The sequence below is a fragment of the Leptodactylus fuscus genome, chromosome 9 (genome assembly GCF_031893055.1).
Source record: "Leptodactylus fuscus isolate aLepFus1 chromosome 9, aLepFus1.hap2, whole genome shotgun sequence".
Taxonomy (NCBI): Eukaryota; Metazoa; Chordata; class Amphibia; order Anura; family Leptodactylidae; genus Leptodactylus; species Leptodactylus fuscus.
In genome coordinates this window covers 85,080,479-85,104,992 of record NC_134273.1, presented here as the reverse complement: position 1 = coordinate 85,104,992, position 24,514 = coordinate 85,080,479, and the positions used below count along the sequence as shown (strand labels likewise).

Genomic DNA, 24,514 nt, shown 5'->3' with positions numbered 1-24,514 from the left:
GGTGGTCTATAACCTCCCTACAGTAATCAGTCCTAGTATTTCTATCTCCTTTGCTTCCATTATTGCACTCTTACCTTCTTCTCGATGCTCGCCAGTTGCTCCTTGTGGAAGGCATCCAGTTTTTTAAGCTCTTCCTCTTTGCGTTGAAGTTCCTTGGCCTGAGAAAGCAGAAACCAGAGAGACCCGTCATAACACAGAATGGTCTATACAAGCCGCCCCTCGCCCAAATGACACCATGTATATGAACTTGGACCAGACAAAATGGAGTGACGAGCCGGATGTAGGGGGCACTCGGGATTCATGCCCCTTTATTGCTGTTGCCATGTTTAGCTATAAATGGACAACCAGTAATTCCTCACTATAGGGGTATTCCTACCTGAGTGAATGGGGCTGAGCTGCAATACCAAGCACAGCCACTATACAACGTAGGGCGCTGTGTTTGGTGAGCAGTGAGTTGATCAGTGGGGGTTTCGGGTGTCGTACCCTCACCAATCTGATATCGGTGACTTATCCGAAAGATCGGTCATCAAAATAAGGTGAAAAATCATTAACCTGAATATAATAATGAAGCACAGAGACTACGGTAACCAAAGTAGTGGCCGCTGTACAAGCCCAGTGACAATATCTGCATTTTCCAGGCAGTTACAAGGTGGGGTCCCTCCAATGGCCCCACTACAGGCGGTTACAAGGTGGGGTCCCTCCAATAGTTCCGCTGCAGACAGTTACAAGGGGGGGGTCCTTGTAATCGCCCCATTCCTGGCAGTTACAAGGTGGGGTCCCTGCAATAGACCAACTGCAGGCAGTTACAGCGTGGGGTCCCTCCAATGGCCCCACTGCAGGCGGTTACAAGGTGGGGTCCCTCCAATGGCCCCACTGCAGACAGAAGGCAGCAGATCCTTCCACCCTCCACCTGACCTCTGTATTACTATGGAAGGGATGTGTGTATACATTGCCATTATCCAGACATGGCTGGAGTTCCCTGCAGTAGGAGACGACACCATATTTAACTTTTCTGCATCTTCAGGCGTAGATGGTATCGCAGAGATGCTTTATGGGTAAGGCCTACACAGCGGGCATGAACTTTTAAAAACTAGGAAGGCGTTGGGGTGAAAATGACATTGCAAAGTGATAAAGCGGCCTGGACGCAAGCGATCCCCGGGGGTCTGGCGCTGTCTTTGGAAGGCTGGCAGGGGTCGTTAGGAAGAAGGATTGTATCTGAAGGCTGACTGCTTCCCGTATTCCTCCCAAGAGCAGCAGGCAATGGGTAAACTGGGACACTTCATGAAGTTTAGGCTGAGCGTATCTGGCAAGGAAAAAAAGCCCTGTCTGGCTTGCCGTATTTTAAATGTCAGCTTCATCTGACGCTCAATGAGCCTGACAGACTCCTGCAGAAGACCTGGAGGGGAGGCATGCTTCACTGGGAAGAGCATGTGGGCTACGGGAAGCCGTATCTAATTCACATCAGGATGTGGGGACTCCGTTCACCCCAAATGGTAGGGCCTTGTAGACGCTCAGGTGCATGCAATCCATGGGTGATAGCAGGACGTCTTATTTGCTAAGATTGGCAGCAGAGACTTAAAGTGTATCTGAAATGGAAAATGAAACCTTCACCGCGCCTTCGGACCGCCATGCCCTGCACTTCTAGAGACCTCTCTTTACTTCCTAATTCTCTGTCCGCCATGCTGCAGATACAGTGGGATTGCTGTCACTATCACGGTCTATGTCAGTTCTTCGCTCTCCACTATCGCCCTGCAGAGGCTGCTGGGATCACAGGACATTACTATCTAGCAGATTTCCTATATGGATAAAGCATTGCACTTGCGGCATTCAGCAGTCACTGACAATCTTATTAGGGTGCAAACTGTATTATGCACTCCCCTCTATTACTCCTATTGGTAATCTATGGATAAACTGGGTGTTCCTGGTCCTCTTTTTTCCAAAAGACCCTGCCCCTACACAGTGGGACATCTGTGGTTTATGGTGTCAGCTTGTGTAGGGAAACACACCCTTGGACAACAGGAATGGCAATGCCCAGATGAAGGCATATACGTATATTCACAGGAGGAATAACAGAGGAACACGGAATATAAGAACTAATGCTCCCAGATGATAATGTGCTAGTGCAGACATGTCAGAAGACTGATCCGGTGCTTTCCATAGGGTTGTTCATAGGGTTGAGCGATCGAGAAAGATCGGATCCCAATCATCGATCGAGGAAATTTCGCGATTGACTGGAATATGATCAAAAATCGGATTTTGAAATCTCAAGATCGGCTCACCCCTACTGAATATATAATTTACAATTAGAGTTGATCGATCGGGAAAGATCGGATCCCAATCAGCGATCCAGCAAATTTCACAATCGGGATCAGCTGGAAAATGATCGGAAATCAGATTTTAAAATCGATCCTGAAATCTTAAGATTGGCTCAACCCTAGTTGTCCATTACGGATTCCCTGCTGCTCCCATTTTGATATTTCGGTGGTGTTGGTCTCCGTGGAAGACATCCTGATACAGACATGCTGCAGCGGTCACACGACCAGGTCAGGAGGTCATTGCCGGGAAGATAAGAGACCAGCAGGGGGAGCCAGTAACTGAGAGCAGCAGGGAATCAGCAAGGGGAACATTACCTCAGTTATTACTTATACTGGGAAGGCTGTCAATCACAGAGTAGGACCGCCCCCTGGACTCCTAAGCCCAAACTAGGTTAAAGATTTCCCCCCATTGATCTTCAACTAATGATCCTAAAAATAGGTGATCAATTATTAATCCTGGGAAAAGAAAGGAAAAATCGGAAGGAGAACAAACCAAACATCCCATGGCTTTATTATAGTCCATCAGAAATTCTCCATTTAATAGGGAGAGTTAATAGTCATTTAGATGTCAGCCCGTGCACGGCCACTAATAAGCCCGGACAGGTGGCATCCTCCATGCCTATTGTTTCCCCCCATGGGACTTGTAATCCAGGCCCTCTGGCAAACAAAGGGTTCATTCCCCATGGCTGGCGTCCCCGCTTCTGATTAAGTCGCACGTGTGCATCTGCATATGTTTTTCCAGGACGGTGCACATTTATTGGAGGGGGGGGGGGTGTAAATATTTCTCTCTGCTAATGATTAATAATAGGCACATGGGGCGCTCTTCTTTTTGTCTGCGCCCCCGTGTAATTTGGATGCGCATTTTTCACTTGTGCCAACAACAAATTTGCCTTAACAATGGGCGGAATTATTTGTATCCCCTTAAACAAACAATGACGGGTTTGTGAATCGCGCCGTCGGACGGATGGATTTTAAAGAGGACTAGAGTGAGCTGACGGGGGAATGTGGGACGTTCTGCGGCTGACCCGGCCGCTTACACGCTCTGCGACAAAGAAAGCCAGACGGTGCTTAACCTTTCCTGCAACCGAGAGCCTTGACTGGGGAGAAAAGCAGAAATGCTGCAGGATTTAATGAAGATTATGTATGCAAAAACTCATTAGGGAAAGTGACCTGTGATCTGCGGCGTGCGGACGCCGTCCAATAGGAAGGTTATTCCTGGTAATCGCCGGCCGGTGCCAAAAAGGTGTTAGAGGGAGCGATGCCCGCGCTGGCAATTAACAAGCCTTCGTTTAGGAAGAGCTCATCTCCCTTTCATTATTCTCTCTTAACAACTTAGCACATTTAGCCCTGAGAAGGTTCCTAAGTGGTCGGGCTGTGGATATCGGGAGGCGAGTCTGTGTACTCTGCTATATACTGTATACAGGGGTGCAGAGGAAGCCATCACCACTGGGCCATGAAATCTGAGGGGCCAGGGCCTTATAAACTATAGCACTATGCTAGGTGACAAGGGTAGGAGCCCCATTACAGATTTTATGCTGGGGATACGAGTTACGCCTCTGTATATACATATAGGATAAGTCATCATGGTATGAATGGGGGAGGTCTGTCTACTTAAAGGACCCCATTCCACCTCTTGTGCACTCGTGTGATCCATTCGATTCAATGGGGCTGCAAGGACTGAAATCTCCGGCAATCCCAATGCACCGGTCACACAAGTGCACTGCTGCCCCAATCACAAGGAGAAGGCACAGGCTCCCCATTGTCCCTATGGCTGGGTGACCCGGCAGACTGGACACCTTACTGCCCGCGACTCGCTGCCATACACGATTCAGTCTGTCGCCTCTAGTGACCTATATAACAATGGCTTCTGACCATGGCCACTACCATGAGTTAAAGGTTGCCTGGATGAAACAGGTGAGCGGTGTTATAATGTGGGGAGATGAAGGGAGGAATGGTGAAGGGTTCTCACCTGTGTCAAGGAGCCCGTCAGCAAGTCAGACTCCTCCAAACCCATGTTGTAAAGGCGTTTTCCAGACTATGATACTGAACTCCACTTGTCTTGTCAGGCAGTGCCATTAAAGGGGATGTCCCGGCTTAAGCTTAATCCTCAGAATAGGCCATAAATACCTGATCGGTGGGGTCCTGAGAGACAGCCCCTGCACCGACCAGTCTGGAGAAGCTTCCGGGGCCATCCTATACACAATACAGGGTCAGAAGCAGAAAGGCCTGTCCCCTGTAAAGCGTCGGGCGCCATCACAGCAGCTCCCACTGACATCGATGAGAGCTGAGCTGCAGTGATAGTGTCCGATCTCTATATAGGAGACTAAGCTTTCTGCTTCTGACTGTATTGTCTATAAGGTTGCATGACGCGGCTCCGTACACTGATCGGTCTGGGGGCTGTCTTTTGGGTCCCCCCACCAATTAGGTATTTATGGTCGATACTAAGTATAGGCCATAAATAACACAACACAACCCCTTTAACTCCACTAGCATATGGCTATGCTGCAATACCAATCACAGCCACTATACCATGTATGGCACTGTGCTTGGCAAAAGCCATCAATACAATGGCCCCAGATCACCCCTTTAACCCCCTCAGTGCTGTAATCATTGCGCACTAGATGGCCTTATATTTGCAGTGCCCCGAGCTTTGTACATTGAACGCTCTCTGGCGCCTCCTCTCTGAGTGACAGGTCTGTCATCCAATCAGAAGCCCTCTAGAGTCGTGACTTGGGGCTGCATTCATAAAGGGGCCGCCCCTGGGAAACCTGCAATCTCATCACCAGGGGCATTAAAGTAGGTCTGTCACCAAAACCCAACCCCGCAGGTAAGTGAGGATCAGTGGAATCAAACCGTGTTCTCCTTTGTGTATCGCCGCCTCTGTTTCGGACATATCACCTTTTTGTCAATATGCAAATTAGCCATTTGGAGTAACGAGGCCGCCTCCTTTACCCCCAAAGTGCTCATTTTCATATGGACAAAAAATGGCTTGCTGATGGCAACGAAGGCACCAACTAACACTGTTTGCTCCAGGTAACTCTACCCTATCTACGTGCGGGGCCGGGGTCCGGCGACAGTCCTAAAAAGTAACTTGCACACACATCCCTTGTTGTGATTTTTTTCCGTTATCGGTTCCAGCTACGTGCTGGAAAGTGCTCTGCCGATTGCTGTAATGAATATACCCTAGCGAGGTCCCAAGCCCCATCCGGCCGCCTCCAGTGCAGTAGGGGGGATCGAGGGGACCCCACAGTAAAAGGAAATTAAACAGACTACAATTCCCACAAACAATCCCCGCACGGTGACAATATGACAAGTGAAATAAGCAGGAACACAAGCCAAACAGTGCTTACCCATTCATCCAAATCCGCAGGCTTTGCAAAATGAAAAAGGGGAGAGGGAAAGAAGAAAAGGAGGGGAAAGAAAAAGGAAAATGTCAGTGATTTATTGAGCCCGCGCGTCTACGCCACAAATCCTTGTGTTCATCCAACGTAGAGAGAAGCTTAAGCAATAGAAAGGAGAAGAGCAATTGTTCCACAAAGCTTCCAAGGCTGGCAACATGGCCGACCGTGCGGCTCCTACAGAAGCTCCAAACGCCTCGCCTGGGAAGCCGCGCTGCAGGTGCCGCACGAGGCCGAACCCTCTGCAAACCCCCGAGCTGGAGATTATTTTATGTTCCCCCTTTAGAACGGAAGATAAAAATACAAAATGTGCAAAACTTTGAACTGGGAAAAAAGAAAAAGAAAAAATCTTTTGTGAGACATTTTTTTGAAAAAGTCGGGAGGGGGTGCAGGGAGTAATGTATTCGTGACCCGACCTAGAAATGATAGAAAGGGCCAAAAATATCAGCCGGGGAAGAGCAGCCGTCGCGGCTTCTGACAGAGTTTGCTGCGGAAGAATCGTACAGCGGTTAGACCTTTCATATGAGGTTAGACGTCTGACTCGCCATGAGCGGGGCTGTCCGAAATTGCCAATTGAAGCGGAAGGAAGAGGTGGGGGGTGGGGGGGCACAAAAGCCAATGAATAACCCACTAGGAAACGGCAAAAATGGAAAATCTAACAATCTCTACAGCAAAGGAGCCAAGGTTTTTGTTCACCCTTAAAGGAAATGTCTAGCTTTTTGATTTCTGTCCCATATTCTGTGCAGATCCAGTTCTTAATCTAGCTTTGCCGGGGTCGGAGTTCCTAATTCTCTACAGAGACTGAGTTAGAGGGGTTGTTGGAGCCCAAAGCGGAGGTTATAGCAGGATATACTGGGATAGGAAGGACGCACTAAAATATCCGGATTCTCAAAACCAGGGCGAGCGTTGTCAGATGTCGTGCAGTATTGTTGATGTGCGGACACGGCCGCTCCTGGCTATGGGCCGCCTCCCCCTATTAGTGACCCCCTACCCTATTATAATAACCAGTACTGATGTGTTGGTGCGGCCGCCATGATCATCTTGTTGGTTAGTCACATGACCTAACACCCTTTCATGGGCCTGGCGAGAGGACATTTTGGGATACCTCATATCCAGAGGTAGGAGAACGAGTCTGACATGGTATTGGGGTTCAGTGAATAAACCCAAATGGAAAACAAAATTGGTTTTGGTCCGTGAAATGTCCTATGATCATGAAGGAACAGGTTCAAAGGCATTCTGGGGACATCCCTTCTAACTGTGTGACTACATGCAGCCACCACTAGGGGAGCTGTGGTGCTTACTGCACTGGTTTACTATTAAAGGGGCTTCCCATAAAGCCCACCCCCCTCCATTCATTGCAGAGATGGCCAATGGCTGTACTTCACTGCTCAACCACCACTCCATTCAGTGGTCGGGCCCTCGCCAATCTGCCCAGATGGGAAAAACTGTATGCAGTACCCCCTAGTGGTGACCTCAGGGAGCTAGAACGACTTAAAGGGGTTTTACAGGGAAGAAATTTGTTTTAATAAAATGATCAGAAATGTTGGGGAACGAATATCCGGCAATTCTGACATCAACATCGATCGCTTGTTCTCATAGGAGATGGTCAGTGGGTGGTTTAGTGCCCTGAATTAACCCGACTCTTTAAGATCACAGGAGCCGTCTTCTGCTCTCCATTCTCTGCAGACTTACCCCACGTGTCCATAGATATGATATTTCGTTGGTTCTCTTGCCCTTTGCCATGTCCTGTGCCATCTGTAAAGATAAGGAGGCCGGGGGAGGAATATGGTTTTTTTTTACTAACCGGATGATGGCAGCGGCCGCACCGATACATCAGGCTGGGTTACAGTCTACAGATCAGCGGTGAGGACCACAGCGGGGATTTCTTAAGACTCCCGTCAGACGCAGATATTTATGAACGGTAAAACATAAAACCCCTTTATATAAATCACATAAAGAAAATAAAACTGAATTTATAGGACTTCATAAATCAGCCCAAAAACATCTAAAAGGAAGAGCGACAGAGCGTTACAACATCATACGGAAAAGTAGGAGAGGTAAGTGAGATCTACATAAATCGTCGGCTACCCGGCCCGCACTGACTAACCCACTTCATCAATCCTTAAGTTAAAAGCCGCATTTGTCAGAATCCGCCAGACGCGGGGGAGGGGCAGGTGCTAAAGAAGAGAAATTGTGAAAATTTTTTGTAATTACCCAAATGGTATCCGGTGCGAAGATCAGGACAAATGACGACATGGAAGTGTGCGGTAAATCATCGCACCGCCATGCCTGGCTGAGTCGATGTGTCACGCCACCAACTAATTGCCCCCCACCCCTCTTCCCTCCGGGGGATGTCCTCCAGAATGGGTGCGGGGTTATGGTCACCCATTTGCAGCACCTTCTCTGAATTACCATATCTGCCGAGTCCCCGGCCATCAAAATTCATAATCCTTCACACCTTTACACTCCAGTGAGGCAATCTGCGGTGACAGAGAGGCCTCCTCATCGCCCACCCGCCTCCCGTCCGGGCCGTCTCCCTCGCTAATTCTCTGCTCAAGTCCATGAAGCGCAAAATTACAGACATTTCGAATTAAAGAGGGAGAAAAAGCAAAGGAACCTTATCAAATCAGCATTAGCATCATCGCCGTCTATAAAGGAAATAAGGCAGTGAAATATTACAGGCTAGGCAAGGAGACGCGGAATTAATGCAGACGGGGGGTGAACATGGCCGCCTGATGGAGACCTGCCCGTATGTACCAGGCCGCCTGCTGGAGACCTGCCCGTATGTACCAGGCCGCCTGCTGGACACCTGCCCGTATGTACCAGGCCGCCTGCTGGAGACCTGCCCGTATGTACCAGGCCGCCTGCTGGAGACCTGCCCGTATGTACCAGGCCGCCTGCTGGAGACCTGCCCGTATGTACCAGGCCGCCTGCTGGAGACCTGCCCGTATGTACCAGGCCGCCTGCTGGAGACCTGCCCGTATGTACCAGGCCGCCTGCTGGAGACCTGCCCGTATGTACCAGGCCGCCTGCTGGAGACCTGCCCGTATGTACCAGGCCGCCTGCTGGAGACCTGCCCGTATGTACCAGGCCGCCTGCTAGAGACCTGCCCGTATGTACCAGGACGAAGGCTGGACACCTGCCCGTATGTACCAGGCCGCCTGCTGGAGACCTGCCCGTAAGGGCCAGGCTGCCTGCTGGAGACCTGCCCGTATGTACCAGGCTGCCTGCTGGACACCTGCCCGTATGTACCAGGCCGTCTGCTGGAGACCTGCCAGTCTCTACTGACCTCACCAATCCCCTGCCAGTCTCTACTGAACTCACCAATCCCCTGCCAGTCTCTACTGACCTCACCAATCCCCTACCAGTCTCTACTGAACTCACCAATCCCCTACCAGTCTCTACTGACCTCACCAATTCCCTGCCAGTCTCTACTGACCTCACCAATCCCCTGCCAGTCTCTACTGAACTCACCAATCCCCTGCCAGTCTCTACTGACCTCACCAATCCCCTGCCAGTCTCTACTGAACTCACCAATCCCCTGCCAGTCTCTACTGACCTCACCAATCCCCTGCCAGTCTCTACTGACCTCACCAATCCCCTGCCAGTCTCTACTGAACTCACCAATCCCCTGCCCGTCTCTACTGACCTCACCAATCCCCTGCCAGTCTCTACTGAACTCACCAATCCCCTGCCAGTCTCTACTGACCTCACCAATCCCCTGCCAGTCTCTACTGACCTCACCAATCCCCTGCCAGTCTCTACTGAACTCACCAATCCCCTGCCAGTCTCTACTGACCTCACCAATCCCCTACCAGTCTCTACTGACCTCACCAATTCCCTGCTAGTCTCTACTGACCTCACCAATCCCCTACCAGTCTCTACTGACCTCACCAATTCCCTGCCAGTCTCTACTGACCTCACCAATCCCCTACCAGTCTCTACTGACCTCACCAATTCCCTGCCAGTCTCTACTGACCTCACCAATTCCCTGCCAGTCTCTACTGACCTCACCAATCCCCTGCCAGTCTCTACTGATCTCACCAATCCCCTGCCAGTCTCTACTGAACTCACCAATCTCCTGCCAGTCTCTACTGAACTCACCAATCCCCTGCCAGTCTCTACTGACCTCACCAATCCCCTACCAGTCTCTACTGACCTCACCAATTCCCTGCTAGTCTCTACTGACCTCACCAATCCCCTACCAGTCTCTACTGACCTCACCAATTCCCTGCCAGTCTCTACTGACCTCACCAATCCCCTACCAGTCTCTACTGACCTCACCAATTCCCTGCCAGTCTCTACTGACCTCACCAATTCCCTGCCAGTCTCTACTGACCTCACCAATCCCCTACCAGTCTCTACTGACCTCAACAATCCCCTGCCAGTCTCTACTGACCTCTCCAAACCTTTTCTGCTCCAATTTTTCCTAATCCCCCACCAGTCTCCACTTCCAGTTGTGGTGATAACATCCAGACATGGGGACATGGTATATCGGTAACCAATGACTGGATGCAGAGGTCCCTGTAATACCATGTTATCACAGCAGTAAGGGGACAGATATTTTTATGGGGTTACCGAATATATATGCGGGTTGAATATGCCACATTTCAGGCCCGGGAAGATAGTTAATGGGCGTCGGTCCCACCAGCCGATTACCCTACATTGCCATACTACAAAGGGTTAAACATGGGGCAGATGTGAGGCGGGGTGGCGTGGCGGCGTGCTGATGTGGGTGACAGATACAGATGCGCAGATAATGGCTGTTTATCTTCTCCCAATCATTATACATGGATGCTCTAAACTGTAATAGTGGCGGGTAATGAATGAGGCATTTCGGCGGATCGCTGGCGGGGTCATTACTGAAGCTTTCCCCAGATTTCCAGCGCAGATTTACACACAAGAGCAAACTGAATGATTACTGGTGAGAAGTCTCTGAAATGTTCTATTATTTCCACAATTGTTCCCCTTCATATCACGGCAGACATAATAGGGGCTGCAGAGATGACAACCAGCGTCCATGCATGACTGCCGCCTCTTATAGCCAGCCCGAGCGCTGCAATACAAAGTGTCGCCTCAATACTGCCCCCCTCAGAGCGGTGGAAAGGGCAAGGAACAGCGGTCAGGTACCTAAGAGCTGACATTTACCAAATCGGGGCGTCTATAGTCTCGATACACACTTAACGGTGCAAATCCTGTCCCTAGTCCTGCGCTTCCCACAACATCCATTGCCTTAAATACTCTGCGCTGCCAAAAGACCATGCTCTTTGCTGGGGACTGACCTAACACTTGTGCTCAGCCAACTCCTGTCCAGACACAATCACTTACGTCAGCCTTGTCCTCGCTGGTTTCATCACAAGCGGACAGGTCTATGCCTCTCACAATACACCCTTCTCCTGAAATACTCTGTGCTGCAGGAGACCCTGCTCCTTCTATGCTCTCCGTTCCTCGTTCATGATACTGCCCCAGTCACATCCAGCCCTGTCTGCAGTAACAACAGGTCACTGGCTCCTTCAATACCAGCTCATGTTCTCCTGAAATACTCTGTGCTGCAGGAGACCCTGCTCCTTCTATGCTCTCCGTTCCTCGTTCATGATACTGCCCCAGTCACATCCAGCCCTGTCTGCAGTAACAACAGGTCACTGGCTCCTTCAATACCAGCTCATGTTCTCCTGAAATACTTTGTGCTGCGAGAATCTAGACTCCTTAGGCAGTGGTTGTCCGTCCGTTTTCCATGTGGTCTCTGTTGTCCCCTCCCGATGCTATCCCTATCACAACCAGCCCAGTCTCCATTGCGACCGCACAAGCCATCGCCTCCCTAAAGACTGGTTCACTTCCAACTAAAATACTCTGTGCTGCTGGAGACACTGATCCTTATACTAAGTATTTCAGGCGGATCTCCAAATCCCCTATAGTCTCCTTTTCCCCTCTTGCCCCTGCCACATCCCTATGCTCGTCACTTGGTTGCACAAGACTCAAAACCACCTCCTGAAATACTCTGCGCTGCTGGAGCCCATTCTGCTTATACTAGGTTTCTCAGTATGATATCTAAGTCCAGTTTCCGTGATCCTGGCCACGTACACCCCTGTCCTGGTCACACTAACCTGCCCAATATGGTGTCCCCCAGAAGACACGTCCCTGCTCCATCCAGAAGTGACCTGTAAGCTCGGCCAAAAGTCAAAAACTTGTATCAAGGTCAGACCCTCCGCCTATGACGTCAGCACCTTGGACAGCTATCGGCTTGTCTGCAGCATGAGGGGGGTTAACCACGACACGGAGGCCCGCCATAAAGGAAGAGGAACCGAGTGCCTGAGCGTCGTATGATTAATCGCCCTTTTTAAATTGCAATTATGTCATTCACCAGAAGCCGCGAACATTAATTCACAATTTGCTGAGTGAATAATTGAATAATTACCGGCTCCGAATACGCCGCGCAAAAATAAGACCAAGAAAAGGCTCGAAATTATACAAAAAAAAAAAAAAAAAAAAAAAAAAGGTGAAAATTGCTGCTGGTTCTGTCTGCCTGGTTGGGTAGTGATCCTTCACACACAAGCGCTCTGAAGTAGAAGAGATTGTTCAGCGCCATGTGAACGGAGCAACAGCAGCGGCTGAGTAAAATAAACAGGACGCAACGTGATCAGCCGACGCGTAAAGGTGAGAAAAGAGAGAACGAGACAAAGGGGAAGAAGGACAAAACTTACATAGTAATCCACCAGAATTCAAATACACGGGCGTATAGGAACGCAACGGAGGCGGAGCAAAGAGACAGGACGCAACGTGATCAGCCGACGCGTAAAGGTGAGAAAAGAGAGAACGAGACAAAGGGGAAGAAGGACAAAAACTTACATAGTAATCCACCAGAATCCAGATACACTGGCGTATAGGAACGCAACGGAGGCAGAGCAAAGAGACAGGACGCAACGTGGTCAGCCGACGCGTAAAATGTGAGAAGAGAGAGTACAAGACAAAGGGGAAGAAGGACAAAAACTTACATAATAATCCACCAGAATCCAGATACACTGGCGTATAGGAACGCAACGGAGGCAGAGCAAAGAGACAGGACGCAACGTGGTCAGCCGACGCGTAAAGGTGAGAAAAGAGAGTACAAGACAAAGGGGAAGAAGGACAAAAACTTACATAATAATCCACCAGAATCCAGATACACTGGCGTATAGGAACGCAACGGAGGCGGAGCAAAGAGACAGGACGCAACGTGATCAGCTGACGCGTAAAAGTGAGAAAAGAGAGAACGAGACAAAGGGAAGAAGGACAAAACTTACATAGTAATCCACGAGAATACAGATACACTGATCTATAGGAACGCAACGGAGGCGGAGCAAAAGAGACAGGACGCAACGTGGTCAGCCGACGCGTAAAGGTGAGAAAAGAGAGTACAAGACAAAGGGGAAGAAAGACAAAACTTACATAGTAATCCACCAGAATTCAGATACACTGGCGTATAGGAACGCAACGGAGGCGGAGCAAAAGAAACAGGACGCAACGTGGTCAGCCGACGCGTAAAATGTGAGAAGAGAGAATACGAGACAAAGGGAAGAAGGACAAAACTTACATAAGGATCCACCAGAATTCAGATACACTGATCTATAGGAACACAACGGAGGCGGAGCAAAGAGACAGGACGCAACGTGATCAGCCGACGCGTAAAGTTGAGAAAAGAGAATATGAGACAACGGGGAAGAAGGACAAAACTTACATAGTAATCCACCAGGATTCAGATACACTGATCTATAGGAACGCAACGGAGGCGGAGCAAAAGAAACTGGAAATTTAAAAAAAAAAAAAAAAAAAATCACAAATTTAAAAAAAAAATTATGAAAAAAAAAAACCAACCTTAGCAGATCCACAGTCTGTGGCAGAATTCAGATCCACTGACCTATAGGAGCACAATCTAGGCGGAATGAAATAAACAAGTCGCAATGTCTTCAACCCACGTATAAGATGTAAAAATAGACAATCCAAACCATAAGGGAAAAAAAAAATTAAAAAAAAATTCTATCAATCTACATGTCTAACTCTTGGATGCCTAAGTAATAGTGTCTAAGGCCTGGTTCACACCAGTGCTGGGTTCTCTGTCGAAACTCTCCATCAGCTAAACCCTCCATTACCTGCAAACCCCATAGACTATAGAGGGGTCCTCTGCGTGTCACTCGGCTTTCGGCACAATTTGTGGTGGAGTCTCCGACAGAGACCGAGATACAGATGTGAACTGAGCCTTAGCAGACGGCCTCTGACAACCGATTCGTGCACATATCACAGTTGCGAGGAGACAGTCGGCCATTACAGCAGCCACAGGCCTCACAACGGCCCCAGGGCCAGGTCTCAGTGTCTGTCTACTAAGTCCTGTCAGACATATAATAAGATGCCTTGGGGTGCCATGTACTACGAGGTATTACAGTGATCACAGCCGTGAGAGAGTTAACGTTAACACTAGAGATACCGAGCCAAATTAATAAATTTAGTGCACGTCAGAAAGAGGTCATTGAAAAATACAACTTATCCTAGAAAAAACAAGCCCCTATAGAGGTAAATTGGAGGGAAATCATAACGTTATCCCTATTCAATGAGAAAAAAAAATGCTTATCCCTCAATGATCCACAACGGCTGGTCCAAAAGGGGATAGAAGGAGTGGCGTTGTCTGAGGGAGTGTGGCGCCCCCCAGCACCCAGTGTACACCGCTGTAACCCTCTATGTACATAGAGCAGGTGCCGTTATATAAAGTAACTCTGGTGACAGCGGCACATAGGTCAGCAGACTGAAGAGGGAAACAGCGAAACGTGAACAAACACTAAAAATACACCAAACTGGGAGGAAAACTTGTCACAACATCAGCAGAGGGAAAAAGGAGCAAAATACCGTCATATCACATCGGCAACAAGGGAAAAAATACACCCAGACCCTATAGAAAATAACCAGAGAAAAATCCCCTCGTCTCTGGAATCTGACGGAAGAGGAAAATGTGAACGAGGACGATTAAATGGCACATTAGAGGACTAATTATTATAGATGTATTAAAGAGCCTTCTGGGAGATGCCGAGTGTGTCTTACACCTTATACCCCGGAGACGGCGCATGTCTGTCAGAGAACACCAGGAGGAACTCCGAGGAGACGAGCGGACAGGCTGAGGAATCATTAGCAAGAGCAGACGCCATTGTGATAGTAAGAGGATGTCAGAATAGAGCAGCGGAAAGGTAAAAGCTGAGGAGGAGACCCCCGAATACAGAGAATGTCACCCCAATATAACCACACATCACCCAACACTATACGCATCATAGTACTCATATATAGTAGTTATATAATTATACATAGGAGGTAGTATTATAGTAGTTATATTCTTGTACATAGGAGCAGTATTATAGTAGTTATATTCTTGTACATAGGAGCAGTATTATAGTAGTTATATTCTTGTACATAGGAGTAGTATTATAGTAGTTATATTCTTGTACATAGGAGTAGTATTATAGTAGTTATATTCTTGTACATAGGAATAGTATTATAGTAGTTATATTCTTGTACATAGGAGGTAGTATTATAGTAGTTATATTCTTGTACATAGGAGTAGTATTATAGCAGTTATATTCTTGTACATAGGAGGTAGTATTATAGTAGTTATATTCTTGTACATAGGAGCAGTATTATAGTAGTTATATTCTTGTACATAGGAGCAGTATTATAGTAGTTATATTCTTGTACATAGGAGGTAGTATTATAGTAGCTATATTCTTGTACATAGGAGCAGTATTATAGTAGTTATATTCTTGTACATAGGAGGTAGTATTATAGTAGTTATATTCTTGTACATAGGAGCAGTATTATAGTAGTTATATTCTTGTACATAGGAGGTAGTATTATAGTAGTTATATTCTTGTACATAGGAGTAGTATTATAGTAGTTATATTCTTGTACATAGGAGTAGTATTATAGTAGTTATATTCCTGTATATAGGGGGCAGTATTATAGTAGTTATATTCTTGTACATAGGAGTAGTATTATAGTAGTTATATTCTTGTACATAGGAGGTAGTATTATAGTAGTTATATTCTTGTACATAGGAGTAGTATTATAGTAGTTATATTCCTGTATATAGGGGGCAGTATTATAGTAGTTATATTCTTGTACATAGGAGTAGTATTATAGTAGTTATATTCTTGTACATAGGGGGTAGTATTATAGTAGTTATATTCTTGTACATAGGAGCAGTATTATAGTAGTTATATTCTTGTACATAGGAGCAGTATTATAGTAGTTATATTCTTGTACATAGGAATAGTATTATAGTAGTTATATTCTTGTACATAGGAGGTAGTATTATAGTAGTTATATTCTTGTACATAGGAGTAGTATTATAGCAGTTATATTCTTGTACATAGGAGGTAGTATTATAGTAGTTATATTCTTGTACATAGGAGCAGTATTATAGTAGTTATATTCTTGTACATAGGAGCAGTATTATAGTAGTTATATTCTTGTACATAGGAGGTAGTATTATAGTAGCTATATTCTTGTACATAGGAGCAGTATTATAGTAGTTATATTCTTGTACATAGGAGGTAGTATTATAGTAGTTATATTCTTGTACATAGGAGCAGTATTATAGTAGTTATATTCTTGTACATAGGAGGTAGTATTATAGTAGTTATATTCTTGTACATAGGAGTAGTATTATAGTAGTTATATTCTTGTACATAGGAGCAGTATTATAGTAGTTATATTCTTGTACATAGGAGGTAGTATTATAGTAGTTATATTCTTGTACATAGGAGTAGTATTATAGTAGTTATATTCCTGTATATAGGGGGCAGTATTATAGTAGTTATATTCTTGTACATAGGAGGTAGTATTATAGTAGTTATATTCTTGTACATAGGAGTAGTATTATAGTAGTTATATTCTTGTACATAGGAGGTAGTATTATAGTAGTTATATTCTTGTACATAGGAGTAGTATTATAGTAGTTATATTCCTGTATATAGGGGGCAGTATTATAGTAGTTATATTCTTGTACATAGGAGTAGTATTATAGTAGTTATATTCTTGTACATAGGGGGTAGTATTATAGTAGTTATATTCTTGTACATAGGAGCAGTATTATAGTAGTTATATTCTTGTACATAGGAGTAGTATTATAGTAGTTATATTCCTGTATATAGGGGGCAGTATTATAGTAGTTATATTCTAGTACATAGGAGGTAGTATTATAGTAGTTACATTCTTGTACATAGGAGCAGTATTATAGTAGTTATATTCTTGTACATAGGAGTAGCATTATAGAAGTTATATTATTGTACATAGGAGGTAGTATTATAGAAGTTATATTATTGTACATAGGAGGTAGTATTATAGTAGTTATATTCTGGTACATAGGAGTAGTATTATAGTAGTTATATTCCTGTATATAGGGGGCAGTATTATAGTAGTTATATTCTAGTACATAGGAGGTAGTATTATAGTAGTTATATTCTTGTACATAGTAGTATTATAGTAGTTATATCCTTGTACATAGGAGTAGTATTATAGCAGTTATATTCTTGTACATAGGAGGTAGTATTATAGTAGTTATATTCTTGTACATAGGAGGTAGTATTATAGTAGTTATATAATTATACATAGGAGGTAGTATTATAGTAGTTATATTCTTGTACATAGGAGTAGTATTATAGCAGTTATATTCTTGTACATAGGAGTAGTATTATAGTAGTTATATTCTTGTACATAGGAGTAGTATTATAGTAGTTATATTCTTGTACATAGGAGGTAGTATTATAGTAGTTATATAATTATACATAGGAGGTAGTATTATAGTAGTTATATCCTTGTACATAGGAGTAGTATTATAGCAGTTATATTCCTGTATATAGGGGGCAGTATTATAGTAGTTATATTCCTGTAAATAGGGGGCAGTATTATAGTAGTTATGTTCCTATATATATTGGGCAGTATTATTGTAGTTATATTCCTGTATGTAGGGGGTAGTATTATAGTAGTTATATTCTTGTACATAGGAGGTAGTATTATAGTAGTTATATTCCTGTATATAGGGGGCAGTATTATAGTAGTTATATTCCTGTATGTAGGGGACAGTATTATAGTAGTTGTATTCCTGTATATAGGGGGCAGCATTATAGTAGATATTTTCCTGTACATAGGGGGCAGTATTATTGTAGCTATATTCCTGTATATAACAGAAGTTTTGCAGGCTTGAGTATATTTAGACATACTGTATATACCAAGTATCTTAGGAACTGATGATAATGTTAATTGTGACTGGCGCTGCGGTGGAATGTCACGATAACTGTACAATATGTTTTTACCTTCATCTCTTCACATTTCAATTACAGGGTTCCTGGGCTCCTTTAAAGTAACAATCAGGTGACGCGCATTTGTTTTAGCCGCCGTGTGGCCCGGATCTTTCCATTCTCTGGATATCACAGTGGTCTTTGAAGTTGACATTCAGCTGAATTCACCTTAATCTTCCCACTGAGCAAACCAGCCAATTATTAGCTCCGGCTCATGAATAAAACCACATTATTATTAAGAAGGGAGATTAATTACATTTATAAAACATCCCTAATGTGAATGCCGGAGAATTCTGACAATATCTCGTTAATGAATGGGGAAATAAAACTACAGAAATATCCCGGCTTATCAGATACGCGGGGGGCGGGCACGGCCGCGGGGGAGATTAATTGGCAGCGGGGTTTTGCTTTCATTCAAAGCCTTTTTTTAACATGTGATGATGCCACTTAGACACCTACATGGACCCTGGCACCGCCGGGGGTTTATAGGGAGGGAGGCAGAGAACATTGCAGGCAGGAATAGGACGACCCATATATAGAGAGAACAAGGATTAGTAACTGCAGGAGTGATCGGCTTCTTGTAAGTAACGCACAACTACCTGGGAGGGCACAAATGCAAACTATAATACGCTATATACAGTCACCAGTATCATATTAATAGAACTGTATAGATGTATGCACGTTTGGGGTTTTTTGGCTGCCATGTGTCCCCCCTCCCAGTGCTGCTGAACAGAATCGCTCTCCTTCTCCCTCTGGCAGGTGACACTATTGTCCCTTTCTACTTTTCCTGCAAATTTTGCCCGTTCTGCTATACAGCCCCCTACTGCACAGTCTCTGAAACGCGGGTCAGAGTCATCCCTATTGGCTGCCGTGCAGTCTGCAGAGGATCACTATGTAGAGATCTGGCTATGAGGAGAGTGACTGAGCATGTGCGTCCACCAGCACTTCGCCCAGTAGGTGGATGTGCGCATTGCTTCACTCTCTGAACACCAGATGGCGCCGTTCTAAGTAGATGAATGTCAGATCTCCTGACAGTATTTGTTTTTACGATCTATACAATGAATAGGAAGCTTGTAAATGAATAATTCAGAAGTCAGGCTTTATAAGTATTCCTATCTATAGATGATGGCGTATCACTATGCTGTGGTGTGACTAATCTGTGGGGGTCTCATCTCTGTAACCCCCACTAATATGGACAATGAAGTAGCCCCAGCCCGGATCTATTGCTGCAGTCACTTGACTGTGTTTCGCTGCATAGGGCACTACCGGCCCCCCACAAAGCAGGGAAGGGCAGCTGGGCCGGGTCACATGGATGATTTTGTGCTGCAGTTACCCCTCACAGCTGGTGGCCATTGCTCCAATGTGCAAGGAAGGAGTAATAAGGAAACCTAATGCTCTTTCATTCACAGGATCAATGGAGTCCAAAAGGATAGAGAATAGAACATAAGAACATGATATGCAATAGACTTGTACTTACAATATAGATATACTGTATACTGTACTGCGCAGAAACGAAGAGGCAGAGCCAGGACGTGCTATACAACTGTGCGGCTCCGTATACTGGACACTGCTTTAGTAGTCGGTCTTGCTCCAGCAGCAATGGTTCATTTGGAGCCGCGAGATCCTCTAAGGCTGTGCCCATAGTAGACATAAACCTGACACCATGGCAGAATTTTGCAGGGCTCCACTATACTGTATGATGCTATAAATAAGGCTCACAAACCTATGGCTTTCTGACTGCAGCATGCATGGCACACAGTGCAACACGCTGCATCTGACACACATCCACAGCTGGAAATGGTGACCCTTGTGGTGGACATGAAAGTGGCCCCTTCACAGAATTGGGGTGCATGCACACGGTGCACTTAAAACTGCAAAGGGAAAAAAAAAAACTGCATGCTGTTTTGAAGCAGTTTCTTAAATGGACAAGTAAACCACGCTTATGTACCATGTCTCACTTGTAAAAATAGGAAACTGCACCAAAACTACAGGATTTTTTCCATTGCAACGTTGATGCATTTTTAACTGCACCCAACTGCACCCTGTGCATGCACCATTAAGGAGTCAATTGCTCTTTCAGGGGTCGCTAGCCACCCAGGGCAGCATGCATGTAGCAGCTGACAGAGCAGAGCTTTACTGGATTGTGCAATGCAATGGTGACAACGTATGGAAAATGTTCCGGGATGAAGCGAATAAATACCGAATACCTGCAAACGTATATACTCTGCGGACCTCGCTAACAGCCAAATGGTTAAGTGCCTCGCGGAACAAAGCAGCTGTTTGAAGCCTTTGAAGTCAGGCGTGTAAATAGCAGAAGCCAGAGTCAACATTTCTGGGTCTCTCCCAGTTATTGCTCTCCTCCAAATCAAAGCGCAAATTGGCAAGTCCAGCCGTGTCCTTCAGCTGCCATCTAGTGGTGGAAGGGTGGAAGCGCACCGAGGAGCATCGGAATGTGTCGCCCACCTGTCACTGTCACATTAGGGAAACGGGAAAGAACGGGTTAATGGTGCTGGAACAGTGACTTGTCCGGAAGACCCTTGAAGTGTCCTAAATACACCGTCTTATCAAGGAAATCTATAGGATAGAAGAGCGACCCCTGAGCCTGGGCCAAAGACAATAAAAATACAGTTTATGGGTCACAAAACTGATACTTATCGGGGTTCACCATTGATCACCTACCAAGTGTGGTAATAACTGTATAAATGTTGGGAGTATGAGTGCTGGAGCCCCCGCTGATCACTAGAAAGGGGGGTCCTTATGAATGGACCGGCCGCCATATTCAATATTATAGGACAGATGGCAATAGATTAAGGCTGAACTTTGCTTTGACAGTCCCATAGAGATGAATGGAGCCTCGGAACATGTCAGACCTGCTGTTCCCTTCACACGAGGCACTCGGCACCCCCCTCCCCTATCCTCATGACCAGTCAGCAGTCGGACCCCCAACAATCCGATTATTACCCAAGAAACAGAAGTGATATAGTAATATTCAGGCGGATTACGACCGATGACTCCAATCAAAGTGCATGAGAGGTGGAAAACTCCATATTCAGCTCTTTATTCAGCAGTGTGAACATACCCTTAGGCCAAGCCCCCACGTAGCGAGCTGCAGCCAAGAACCCCCATGGGGAAAACTGCGGCAGAAACACATCGGAGGATTCACACAGCGCTGTTCTGCTTCCATTATACCGATACAGAATCCGCCGGCATTTCCGTATGTATAAATGACAAGCTGCAACGGTTTTGGTAAACGGCACCAATTGTACTGCGGGAATTGTTCTGCCATGTGTGGACGGGATTTACTAATATCCCATCTACTGTATAGGGACTGTGAGACCCCGGCCCAACCGCAGCGTCTATGCCACATGGGGCTCCAACCACACAGCGCAACGCCGAAATACATAAAATGATAAGGGGCACAATGCGGAAACAAGAAAAAGAAAAGAAAAAAAAAAAAAACACCCCTTGCCACACCCACATGACAGGTAATAATCCCAGAAAGGCCCATCCGTCATGACAAAAATCATTCAATTAACTTTAACGATGAGAAACGTTCCAGCCTTCAGCACCACATAAACAAAAAACCTGAAAATGTATTATGGCATGAACCAAGGAACACGGGCCAGTGAGGAAGGGGTTAAAACGGCCTCTGATGTGCAAATAAAATCACCTGATCACAACCCCAGGCAAAAAACCCTGGAGGCGCGAGGAACGCCATGTCTCAACAGCAAGACACTGATCAGAGGAAATTCTGCAAAAGAATCAAAGAGCGCCATAATAATCCCCTCACTGCAACAACGTTACAATAATCCCCTCACTGCAACAACGTTACAATAATCCTCTCACTGCAACAACGTTACAATAATCCTCTCACTGCAACAATGTTACAATAATCTCCTGCAACAATGTTACAATAATCCCCTCACCGCAACGTTACAGTAATCTCCTGCAACAATGTTACAATAATCCCCTGCAACAATGTTACAATAATCCCCTGCAACAATGTTACAATAATCCCCTGCAACAATGTTACAATATTCCCCTCACCGCAATGTTACAATAATCTCCTGCAACAATGTTACAACAATCCCCTGCAACAATGCTACAATAATCCCCTGCAACAATGCTACAATAATCCCTTGCTACGTTACAATAATCCCCACAATGCAACAAAATTACAATAATCCCCTGCAACAACGTTACAATAATCCCCTGCAACAATGTTACAATAATCCCCTCACTGCAACATCGCTACAATAATCCCTTGCTACGTTACAATAATCCCCTGCAACAATGTTACAATAATCCCCTGCAACAATGTTACAATAATCCCCTGCAACAATGTTACAATATTCCCCTCACCGCAATGTTACAATAATCTCCTGCAACAATGTTACAACAATCCCCTGCAACAATGCTACAATAATCCCCTGCAACAATGCTACAATAATCCCTTGCTACGTTACAATAATCCCCACAATGCAACAAAATTACAATAATCCCTGCAACAATGTTACAATAATCCCCTCACTGCAACAATGTTACAATAATCCCCTCACTGCAACGATACAATAATCCCCTCACTGCAACAACGTTACAATATTCCCCTTATTACAATGTTACAATAAAACACAGCAAACAGATACAAAGTCTGATTAAAATAAGCTGATGACATCATCAGGCAAGACCATCCAGTGTGACATAAGGGGGATTGGCAATAGAATGAAGAGCAGAAATTGCTCCTAAATATCATCGGCCAATTTATTGATTATGTCAGAGAAATAATTGCAGATGACCGGCCGATCGATATCCGTCATACACCGTAATATCGCACCTAGTCAAACACCCCGTGCAAAGGTCAGAGGTCAAACACTTCCGTCTTGGAGCAAACCCTGAGTCAACACAAAATGGTTATTACTCTTCATTGGCGGAGAAGTGATCTCATATCACACATTGTGATATTTCATCTACTGGAACGGAGCCCAAACCACGGGGGAGGGGGGCGGGACGCCGTGGTCCCTGCTGTCTGTGAGTTACTATGTTGCTAGGAGACGCCGGTCCCCCCAAGAGCTTGCCACTTTAAGAGAATGAGGGCTGATGAACAAGATGCAAAATAAAAGGGCACATTTTATTGTTTTTGGGGTAGGGAGGCAGAGGAGGCGGAGGGTGGGGGTTGTAGTGTAGATTAAATGCATTGCCAGAATAACATAGCGGTGGTCATTTATCACGCGCGACACCCGGGGAATTCTGATACAATTTATGAGAATCGCAGAGCTGACTGATACAATGTAGCGAGACATATGGACATGGAGGCTGATGATGGGAGTAAGGCCGGCGCGGAGACGATGATGAGAGTGCCATCAATTAGAAGATATAGGAATATTCAGATGGTACAAGGAAAGTCTGTATCAATAATTCAGGGCGGTGGAGCCGCGATCAGGCGAGTGGCTCCAGAATCCGAGAACAATTAGAATTTTTTAGATTTCGCTATTTAAAAAGAAAATAAAACTGGTTAAAGATTTATGTCCCGACCGTCCCATATTAACCCCATAACACCAGAGGCAAGCGACGGCTCCGAGAACGTTACCAGAGAAGGTCCTGACGACAGCAAGGACTATTAGTCGCTGGGGTCATACGAAGGCAATGGCGTCTGCTACTATCATCACTTGGGGGTCGCCTGTCACTAACAGCTTCACTCCAAAAACTCAGTGGAAGATCAGCAATCCAAGATCATCAAGACATAATCAATAAAGTTTCATCATCGCCTAATGAAAAGTTCTGAGACTTTCTAATAAATTTTGTGTTTCAATACACACTCATACAGGCGTGTCAATAATAGGGAAGGACCGCCCACTGGACTCCTAAAGGAGGAGAAATTTACAGTAGTTTTATAGTAGTTATATTCTTGTACATAGGAGCAGTATTATAGTAGTTATATTCTTGTACATAGGAGGTAGTATTATAGTAGTTATATTCTTGTACATAGGAGCAGTATTATAGTAGTTATATTCTTGTACATAGGAGTAGTATTATAGTAGTTATATTCTTGTACATAGGAGCAGTATTATAGTAGTTATATTCTTGTACATAGGAGCAGTATTATAGTAGTTATATTCTTGTACATAGGAGTAGTATTATAGTAGTTATATTCTTGTACATAGGAGTAGTATTATAGTAGTTATATTCTTGTACATAGGAGCAGTATTATAGTAGTTATATTCTTGTACATAGGAGCAGTATTATAGTAGTTATATTCTTGTACATAGGAGGTAGTATTATAGTAGTTATATTCTTGTACATAGGAGCAGTATTATAGTAGTTATATTCTTGTACATAGGAGGTAGTATTATAGTAGTTATATTCTTGTACATAGGAGCAGTATTATAGTAGTTATATTCTTGTACATAGGAGCAGTATTATAGTAGTTATATTCTTGTACATAGGAGTAGTATTATAGTAGTTATATTCTTGTACATAGCAGTAGTAT

General features: G+C 45.2%; 1 protein-coding gene across 3 annotated transcripts in view; it reads right to left on the bottom strand.

Moving 5' to 3' along the window:
• CHCHD6 (coiled-coil-helix-coiled-coil-helix domain containing 6) overlaps positions 1 to 24,514 on the bottom strand; it is a 146,771-nt gene that overhangs the window by 92,972 nt on the left and 29,285 nt on the right. For all 3 annotated transcript variants that reach the window (XR_012717430.1, XM_075286117.1, XM_075286118.1), the window contains 2 exons: positions 5,666 to 5,686; positions 75 to 158 (listed from right to left, as the gene is read on the bottom strand). Coding sequence is in view for 2 of the 3 variants with exons in the window: in XM_075286117.1 (XP_075142218.1) it covers positions 75 to 158; positions 5,666 to 5,686 (105 nt within the window). In the remaining variant the exon portion in view is untranslated. The remainder of the gene's footprint in view (positions 1 to 74; positions 159 to 5,665; positions 5,687 to 24,514) is intronic.